This window comes from Poecilia reticulata, unplaced genomic scaffold, assembly GCF_000633615.1.
Source record: "Poecilia reticulata strain Guanapo unplaced genomic scaffold, Guppy_female_1.0+MT scaffold_224, whole genome shotgun sequence".
In the NCBI taxonomy this organism is placed as follows: Eukaryota; Metazoa; Chordata; class Actinopteri; order Cyprinodontiformes; family Poeciliidae; genus Poecilia; species Poecilia reticulata.
In genome coordinates, this window is record NW_007615025.1 from 320961 (window position 1) to 330695 (window position 9735).

Consider the following 9735-nt stretch of genomic DNA (forward strand, 5'->3'; position numbering starts at 1 on the left):
TTGGGGAAGGTGGAGGGTGTGGTGGAGGGATTGGGGAAGGTGGAGGGTTTGGTGGAGGGTTTAGGGAAGGTGGAGGGTTTGGTGGAGGGCTTGGGGGAGGTGGAGGTTTTGGAGTTGATGGAGGGTTTGGTGGTGGAGGATTTTGGAGTGATGGATGGACTGGAACCTGAGAGCGGCTGTAGGTGTTGTTGGGCCGCCAGCTGACAGATCACCAACCACCTCACCTTCATGGCGTCCTGCAGAGAGGCGGCCCACCAGTTGGCCTTAAGCCGGTGAGCCGCGGCAGTGCCGACCCGATTCCCAGAACCCTTCGTCAGGGCGGATTGTGCCTGAATAGGAAGAGCGGATGAAGGTCAGGGCCGAGGCGAACAGGCGGCCTACCAGAGGAGGCGCCACAGCGCAGCGATACTCACGCAGTCGGCCATGATGGTCCTGATTAGCGTGAAGTTGATGTTGCCGCTCAGGCCCATTTCTGCCCACGCCAGCTTCACGTAGCGGTTTATCTTCCTGAAGTTCTTCGTCCCTGTGGTGAACAGGGTGTATTTGCTGGTGCCCCCCCGCTGGGCTTTGATGGGCACGAGCCGCTCAATCCAAGCGAACTCTCGGCACGTCAAGGCGATGGCTGCCTCACCGGACCGGGGCGAAGTCTGGTGCTTGGCCACCTGGGGGAGAGAGAGAGCTCATTCCTGAGTGGCCGGTCGGTTCAGAGGGTGTGTGAGCCGGCCTCCGTCTACCTACGCTGATCAGGATGCCCTCCTCGGTCATCTCCTTCTCCGCCTTGGAGACGTCAGCGTCCGTCAAGGCGGCGAACACTCTGGGCCGGAGTCCGCTGAGGCAGGACCAGTACGCCGCCAGGAAGCCGTACAGCAGGTAGAGGCTCCGGGTGGCACTGCAGTCCGTCTCCACCTCCGCTGGTACATGGAGGAGATCGGCCAGAGATCGGCCAGAGGTCGGCCAGACGTTAGTCAGAGGTCGGTCAGGTGAAAAACGGTCAGGTGAGATCGGTCAAGTGACAACCAGTCAGGTGAGAACCGGTCAGATGAGGTCAGAAACAGTCAGGTGAGATTGGTCAGGTGAGATCAATCAGGTGAGAACCGGTCAGGTCAGAAACAGTCAGGTGAAAACAGTCAGGTGAGAACAGGTGCAGTAACGGGAGCGGAGACCCACCCAGGAGGTCCTCCACCCGGCCTGGAGCCAGCCGGAGGCAGGTGGTGATGGCGTCCAGACTCGACAGCTGCTCCCTCCTGAGCGGCTTCAGGTGGAAGACGTTTCTGCGGTCAGYGTCCCTGCTGGTCTTCTTCAGCACCTGGAGGATTTCAACCACCTGCGTCTGAGTGGCTGAAATCCGGCGGCGGCGCTGGGGCCGAGCGGCCAGCAGGAACTCCAGGAACCAGCAGGCGCTGCGGAGGTAGGACCGGACGGTGCTGAACGTCTTCCCCCTGCTGAGCATCACCTGGATCCAGCTGTGGAGGAGGAGGCAGGTTGGACCAGCTGCTGGTTTCATCCAGCTGACTGTAGCTGGACTGACTGTTACGCTTATTATTACTGTGAATTCTTGGATAATTAAAACGCACATTATGAATTTTGAGCCGATATTCTATAACTTGATGATTTTTATTAGATAATGAGTTTATTAAACTTGTTGAATAGAATTAAATCACATAATTATCCAATTTACTGTGTGATATATAGATTTAAGGGTTTTATATTAGTGGTTTGTGGGTCACATGTGGGGTTCCTCAGGGCTCCGTCCTTGGACCGCTCTATATCTGTAAGCTCCCATTAGCTCAGGTTGTAACTGGAAGTAAGATTAGTTACCATGACGACAGATGATACACAGCTCTACATAATGATGTCACCAGGTGACCTTTGACCCCATCCAATCACTGAACAGATGCTGAGAACAGATCAATGTGTGAGTGAGACAAAACTTTCTCCAGTTGAACAGAAACAGAACTTATTACCTTTGGACCTAAAGAGGAGCAATCTAGAGTCATAGATCTAGAGTTAAAGATCTAGCGTCATAAATCTACAGTTATAGATCTACTTATAAGTCTAGAGCTATAGATCTAGAGTCAGTTTCAGTTCTTCCAGCTGGAAACTAGAGAGCAGGCTGACCTCTGACCTCTGCCCTGACCCTCTGGTTCCACGGTGGTCCTTCTAGCAGCTGCAGAACATTTCAGGACCAGAAATGTTCTGGTCGGTTCTGCACCACCTGGTTCTACATCACCTAATTCGACCTGTCCTGGGCTGCTGGTCCACTAGGACTAAACCAGCTGTCTGTCTCCATGGGGACGTCCCCTGATGCTGGTGACTAACCTACTGAACCTCATAGCTGGAGCTGGAAGCTACTCACAGACGTATCCTGGCCACGTTGTGTAAGAAGCTCCAGTCCGACAGCCTCCAGTRTCCATCGGACATGAAGCCGAGGAAGGCCTGCACCCCCCTGAGTCGGGTCAGGGCGTCTTTCTTGGCCTCCAGACCCAGAACCAGGACCGCCTGGAACTGGGTCAGGCACTCGTCTACAGTGAGAGATGGAGCGAGGAGTTACTGTCTGCAGAGTGAAGCTGAGAGGAAACCTGGGAGAAAACTCACTCATGGACTCCGGCAGACGGAGGTGTCCCATCAGACGTCCTCTTCCTGTCCCAGAGATCCACTGGGAGCTACKGGGATCTCCTGTGGAGGTCGTCATGGACGCCACCTTCTCGCCCTCGATCCTCTCCATGTTTGTGACGACCTTGGTGAGCCGGAGGAGCAGCAGAGTGAGCAGAGCTGAGGGTCACCAGCAGAGACACGAGGTCCTGATGATCTCACCGTGGTTCCTGGGACCACCAGCTGCGTCCAGGAGGGGGCGCCGCCCTCTCTCTCTYCCTCTCTCTCGCCCTCTGCCTGCTGCCTCCGCCTCTTGCGCTGTCAGACAGACGTCAGTCACATGGCTGTGTTGCAGAAACACTCGGTGCTGCGGCCCACMCACCGGCTGCAGGCCTTCCTCTGCCCCGCCGGCCGCAGCGCTGCGCTTCGACCCCATCAGGACCCGCTCCAGCCGGCCCACTCTCGCCTCCAGTTCGCTCTTCTCCCACTCCAGCTTTCTGAGTCGTGACTTGTATCTGAAAGCAAACAACACCCGGCTGTCAGGTTCTGCCTCCTCCCAGAAACCGTCTCTGGACACCAGGAGCGGCTGCTTACGGCTGGAACAGCTCAGTGCAGCAGCCTGGCTGCATCCRGCTCCTGTCCTCCGGCCCAGGSGCTTCGGGGGTCTTAGCCCGGCTCGACTCTTTGCCCCTCTCATCCACAGTATGTGGCTGGATGTTGGTGTGGCCGGCCGACCAGGTGAGCTGTGACTTTGACGCCTTCTTCACCTGGTGACCACCTTCCAGGTGTTTCCACAGGCCGGACTGGCAGATGGGGCAGCACCGCAGGGGGCCGGACGTTCTCTGAAACTTAACAACATAGAACCGAGTCTCAGGGTTCGTCTTCAGCCTGGTCAGTCAGCCTGAACCCAACTTCAGAAGGTCCGGAKAGGATGGGGAGGTTTGATGTGTTGGTTTCCTRTCGTCACCATCAGAACCCGCCCTGATGAAGAGGACGGGTTCTGATGACTGAGAACCTCAGAGGATGGGAAAACAGGATTTTACGTAAAGTCCGGAGGATGAAGGTCAGGCCTGACCATCAAAGACAACAACTCTGGAGAACCTTTACTTAGAGAGCTGCAGCTAAATGTCATTTCTCTCTGGATCAATAAAGTGATTAGTGTTTAACTGAATGCAGWGGCTGGGAAAAGCTCCTCTGAGTTCAGTTTACACAGGAAGTACCTCGAAACGGGCAAAAGTCTTTGTGCCCCRAAGGCCTCAACCAATCAGGGCAACAAACACAAAACTTAGCCAGAAGACGTGTGCTGTCATTAACCACAGGATGGTGGCGCTGTGGAGCCAAAGCCAGTCCTCTCTGAGGAGCCCAGAGATCCTGGGGCCAAACCKAAGACAGGAACACTTCCTGCCCGGTGATGAGGACCAACTCTGACCTTCAGAGAGTTTAGGTTGAACAACAAGGTCGTTTGTTTTAAGCCTCAAAATCTCAAAGTTTTTCTGATTTTTTTTTTCTACAAACAATCACTGAAATATTTTGTAATGTAATTTTTCTTTCTTTATCGTTGCAGATTTCCCATCAGGTTTTGGTGTCTGTACCKGAACACTGACCTGCAGAGCAGAGACAGACGTTTGGGTCTGGGTGGTGTCCAGAGTGTGGCGGTCCAGTTCTGGGTCCTGGCGGTCCGGTTCTGGGTCCTGGCGGTGCTCCTGGTTCTCAGCCAGGTTAACTTCCTCAGTTTCCTCTACCTTCACCTGAGTCCTAAGCCCCTGGTCCTCCTCTACCTTCACCTCCTGGTCCTCCAGGTCCCCCTGGTCCCCCAGGTCCTCCTGGTCCTCCTCTACCTTCACCTCCAGGTCCCCCTGGTCCCCCAGGTCCTCCTGGTCCTCCTCTACCTTCACCTCCTGGTCCTCCTCCTTCATTCTGCTCCTGCCTGATAAAATCTCAGGTCTTCAGTTGAAGTTTCTGCAGAAACTTTGATCCTCACCCTGTTAGAAACAGAAGCTGATGAGGTTCATTAAACTTTTAGCTGCTGTACAGGTTGAATGACCCTTTGCAGGGTCTGGACAGGTTTTCTGTGGATTTTTGCCCTGATTGCTGCTGTGAAGCTGCCCTGCATGCAGCAGACAGGAGGCTTTTCCCTCTCCSTCCTCAGAAACACATTCAGTTTGGTTTGAATGTCTTGGTTGGTTTTTATTAGGGTTGTTTTGGATTTTGCTTATTTATGGCTTTGCATTAATCTAATTTATTTTCTAATTTTAGTATAATTTATTGTTTTATAATTTTATCCTAGTTCTTGAAGTCAGAAACTCCTTGTGTAACCACAATGAGCCTGGTGGACAAACGGAACTATTTGTAAAAAAATTAGACAAAAGTAAATCGTATAATTTTCTTTCTACCATTTTGTTTTGTTCTTTCACATTAAATTCCAATGAAATACTAATTTACTGATTCTGATTACTTTTGCTACCCACCGTTTATTGACCATTTTTCCGTGACGTCACGYYCCCCAGACCCCGCCCACTCCGCCATGACRGACGTCAAAACAASCGATGCGTTTCTTTAAAGCCCGTGTAAAAACAGATCTGTTATCTGATATGATTCTGTTTAGTGGATTTCACTTTAAAAATGGTMACAKGATGGAAACCAAACTTATTTTATAGTTATAAAATAAGTTTAGTTTTTTAAAAACTTATTATAAAAATAAGTTTTTATAAAATAAAAACTTCATTAAACGTTTTTAATGAAGAAAGATGGCGGCGATGGACAGCAGCCGTCAATCCTAATGACTCATTAGTCTTCAGATTAACGTTCATATACTCTATCATTATGATTAGAAAGATATCAAATATCACGTTAAGAAGGGACCAAGTAACCAATAGCAACCATGGAGGCGCGCCGTCACTAGCCTAGCATGCGGTTAAAACTGGTTAGCATCCCGTCCTTTGTCGGTTTTTAATCCCGCTCCGGTTTAAGAGGAAACGCCGTTAATGGCATAGTGATAAATTGTGGCGTGAATTCAGGAAAAATCTGTAATTTGATCAACACATCGGGTCGGTTGGTAAGCTAGCTGTTTCAAACAGCCAACCAGGTGAGAAACGTTCACAGATTAGCTCGACTGAACAAGTAGAGCCATGAAGAAACTGACAAAAACAACTTGGGGAAAAAAATAAGTCGCTCAGTTCAGTGCTGCCGTCCGCCATGAAGGACTTCACACGTCCATCATGGCGCCTCGAATGAAAGTGACGTAGTTGATGCACTTGAACGCACCATGGCTTCAAATGCTGTGGCCTCGTTTAGCAGTGAACCTGAACGCAACCAAACCAAACCAGAGACATTACCGAGTTCAAACAGAACCAGAACCTTACTCTACATGAACAGTTCCAGCCCAATAGTTCACCCGTTACCATGAGAACCGGCAGCAGAACCTTCCCGAACCGAAGCTGCTCAGCTCCAGCTCTGACCTCCGCCTGTCGGAACCCAAAACACTCTTTCGGACTTACTGGAGGGAGCTTCCAGCTACAGGCCGGGGAGGGGGGGGAGTCCCACTTCCCTCGGAGTTCTGTCGGAACCGGGACGCCCGCTGACCTGGATCAGATTAGTTGTCCAACAGCAAACTATGTTTACCGCCACCTGCTGGTCTGGAGGATCAGAAACTGGATCCTTTCAGTTAATTACCTGATCAATTTTAAATCTTTATTTAATTTGTAGCAAACAGACTAAATCATGTTTCACTCTAATTTTGTTGAGGTTTTGATGTTTCTCCTCATATTTCTGACGGTTATTATATAAAACTCATTATCTCCATCTTTATTCCAATGTTTGTTTAACAGAAAAAGAAAAACACTAAACAGCGCCAAGAGGTTTGCTGAAGATTTTCACAAAAATAAACATCAGGGTCACAGTTTTTCATTCCCTGCTTTAAAACCCAATCAGTGATTCATGTTTTAAGTATCAATCAGTTTATCTGTGCAGCACATTTAAGCAACAGACAGCAGCAGGTCCAGGACTGGACGGTGAGTTCCCTGATGAAGCCAGTTGGATCTGAGATAGCATTAAATGCTACATTAAGCTATCACTGTTACCGTCCCCCACTATAATGAACCTATCAGGATTTAACTCTACATCAGATTTTAAGAGCCTGGAGGACGAAACGAAACACCAAACTGAAGTTGTTTCAGCTATACTGTTAGTTTTAAAACGTGTTTATGTGTTAACACTTTGAATGAATGTGGTTGAAAGTCTAAACTGGATGTTCATATTGATGCTCCTCCCTCCCTGTTAGCCTAAATGTAGCTTCTAATGCTAACAGTCTGAACCAGCTTAGTCAAAGTCCTATCACCAAACATTAGAGCCTGTGACACATTCAGGGAAGACATGGAGAGCTGGTTTGGTTTCAGCTAAGGTTTATTTAGTACAGGCTGTTTCCATGGTAACGGCAGTAAAAGCGGCGTTGCTGTAATTCAGTGGAAGCTGTGGTGATGACTGGTCCCTAAGGAGAATGAAGCCTGCAGAACATCTACAGGTTCTGGTTTCAGCGAAAAGAAACACGGCGTCATCTGCATAGAGGCGCAGAGAGTCACTGAAGGTCAGAGGTCAGGGACCTCAAATGTGGCGCCTTCATTTGCTAATTTGGCTGAAATAATCAGAACAGCTGTAACTGAGAGAGAAACCAGCAGAGCAACAGGAAACCAGCGCAGACTCCTCACTTTGCTGCTGCCGCCTCCTCAGGAGGAGCAGCCAGCCCCCACGGCATGCTGGGTAAATATCCAGCCAGCCACTCCCCCCAGCTGCTCCTCAGCACCTCCTCCGCTCCTCGGCCCGCCTCCCATCCTCCCACCACCCAGTCCAGCTCCTCTCTCTCTCCCCCAGCCTCCTCCCGCTCCTCCCTCAGAATCACACTGTAGCGTTTCCTGGAGACTCCTCCTGCTCCTCCTGCCACCTCCTCCTCCCTCCCGCTCCCTCTCTTCCTGCCTCCGTCCTCCGCAGAGACCTGGCACTCCTCTAGCACTTCCCTCCATCCCTCCAGCTCCTCCTCTCTGCTGACCAGGCGGTACATGCTCCTCCTGTACACTCCTCTGTCCTCCCTCCCTCCCCCGTCTCCTGCTGGCTTCAGAGTAACCGTCTGTCCTCCCTCCTCCCTCCCAGCTGCATCTCCTCCCTCTCTGTGGACAAACAGCAGGGAGCGGTACAACGCCACCACTCCTCCATCTGCCTCCTCCTCCTTCCTCAGCAGAGGAAGGCCCTCCCTGGCCTTTGCCCTCCTTGCTAGCATTAGCCTCAGCGGCTTGTAGAGCTTCTGGTAGCAGAAGAAGAACCTCAGCAGAGTCAGCAGGACCAACGCCGCCGACGCCGCGCAGAGCAACAGGCAGCCTGCAGACAGCCAGACGCACAACACTGCTGCCCTGCTGGCAGGAACCATGCTGACATGCTGCCCCCTGCTGGCAGGAACATCTGGAACCAGAGAGGTATTAACAACTGAAACTAGAGGAACTTCAGTAGTTATGGGGACTACAGTAGTTATGGGGACTACAGTAGTTATGGGGACTTCAGTAGTTATGGGGACTTCAGTAGTTATGGGGACTTCAGTAGTTAGGGGACCATGAGTAGTCGGGTGTGCAGTCCAATTAAACGGGCCAACTGATGAACTTCCTGTTTGCGTCGCTGAGCTGGAGTGATGGGTTCGTTGCTTCGGACTGGTGAAGGTCTGGTACCAGGACCATGTGACTCTGTGGCGGACTGAGGCCTGCTCTGCAGACGCAGTCGTGAGGTCAGGGGTCGTGGGTTGAGGAGCTGCAGCTGGAGGTTCTGTGCCGGATGGTTGGACTGAAGCAGCTGGAGCTGTCGGGTCAGGAGGAAGTGAGGTCACTGGCTGGTAGAAGTCTCCAGGTGGTTCTGGTTCTCCGTCTGCTGAGCAGAGATCGGACTCTTCCAGAGTCACTACAGGTTTCCCCTGGTGGTGCCGTGGAGAGTCGCACACCTGGGAACAAACGTTACAGAGTTTAGCTTCCAGATGAGCCCAAGCAGCAACGTCTGAGTGACGTATGTCTACGTTTGGTGAAGAGATTTTCCTCTCGGTTTTTGTAAAAACGCTCTGAAGCAGCGGTTGATGGAAACGGCATCATCTGAGTTGAAGAACAGATGGTAACATGTTAGTTGAATAAGTTCTGCTGCAGCGAACGCTGCCACCTACTGGTGGGTCTGTACCTTACCAGAGGCACCAAACTCCAAGTCCAAACCTCTTACCCAAAGGCGGGAGACCATGACGTTTCTCTGAGCGCTGCATGCTAGCTAGCAACCGCTACGTCTTGTTTACTCCAGCCAATCGTAGCGTCAACATCTGATGACATCACACTCGGCGGTGATTCCCTCTAATCCAGCAGGTGGAAACTCAACTAATTCACTTTTTCTTTTTCCAACATTTTAAAAGTTTTCTCCAAAGTGGCATGACATGAATGGAAACCTAGCTTGAGTTCAACATGGCCGCCGCTGTTAGCTGAGTTAGCCGCATTCAGAGAGACTCTGCAGAGGATCACAGCTGGTCATGTAGTTTAATATGTCTGACCTGTAGTTCATGTAGTTTAATGCATCTCATGTAGCTCCTCTGTTAATATAAAAACACAAACATTCCTTACTTTTCTGTTAATTTTTAAGTTATATTTTTGGTTTTTTAGAGGAATTTCTGTTTAGTTTTTTGGAGGATTTATTTTAGCTTTTGATTTCAACATGCAGGATGTTTCATCCAACCAGAACGGGCAGCAGAAGCAGTTATTCCAGAACGAGGAGACGAAGTCAGCTYACCACGCTGTCCACAGCGTTCGTGATGAGGGCGCCGTCTCGGACGTAGATGTTGAACTCAAAGTCGTCCAGGTATCTGCGGAGGTAACCAAGGGAACAGGAGCAGGCCCAGGGGTTGAGAGACAGGTACAGGTATGGCACGTCCTCCTTATGGCTGAACCAGCCATCAGGCATCACCTGGATCTGACGACCAAGAACCAGAATCAGACATTTTTATTTTGTAGTTCAGCTTTAAGGTGCAGAGTGGATCGATCTGGACCAGTGTAGCCCAGAGTGGGTCCTGGCGGCCCAGAGTGGGTCCTGGAGGCCCAGAGTGGGTCCTGGAGGCCCAGAGTGGGTCCTGGAGGCCCA

General features: G+C 50.9%; 2 protein-coding genes across 2 annotated transcripts in view; both read right to left on the minus strand.

The window, feature by feature from the left end:
- The window catches only part of LOC103460303 (uncharacterized), an 8245-nt gene extending 2047 nt beyond the window's left edge, over positions 1-6198 (minus strand). Inside the window, exons 1-12 of the mRNA XM_008402406.2 lie at positions 6090-6198; positions 4488-4574; positions 4197-4376; positions 3187-3440; positions 2975-3107; positions 2815-2910; positions 2596-2737; positions 2357-2522; positions 1168-1463; positions 739-911; positions 414-662; positions 225-329 (exon numbers count right to left, since the gene is read on the minus strand). Coding sequence (XP_008400628.2) covers positions 225-329; positions 414-662; positions 739-911; positions 1168-1463; positions 2357-2522; positions 2596-2737; positions 2815-2910; positions 2975-3107; positions 3187-3440; positions 4197-4376; positions 4488-4508 — 1815 coding nt within the window. The 5' untranslated portion in view covers positions 4509-4574; positions 6090-6198. The remainder of the gene's footprint in view (positions 1-224; positions 330-413; positions 663-738; positions 912-1167; positions 1464-2356; positions 2523-2595; positions 2738-2814; positions 2911-2974; positions 3108-3186; positions 3441-4196; positions 4377-4487; positions 4575-6089) is intronic.
- Positions 6199-6724: 526 nt separating this feature from the next.
- gp1ba (glycoprotein Ib platelet subunit alpha) overlaps positions 6725-9735 on the minus strand; it is a 5968-nt gene continuing 2957 nt past the window's right edge. Inside the window, exons 5-6 of the mRNA XM_008402407.2 lie at positions 9388-9567; positions 6725-8566 (exon numbers count right to left, since the gene is read on the minus strand). Coding sequence (XP_008400629.1) covers positions 7292-8566; positions 9388-9567 — 1455 coding nt within the window. The 3' untranslated portion in view covers positions 6725-7291. The remainder of the gene's footprint in view (positions 8567-9387; positions 9568-9735) is intronic.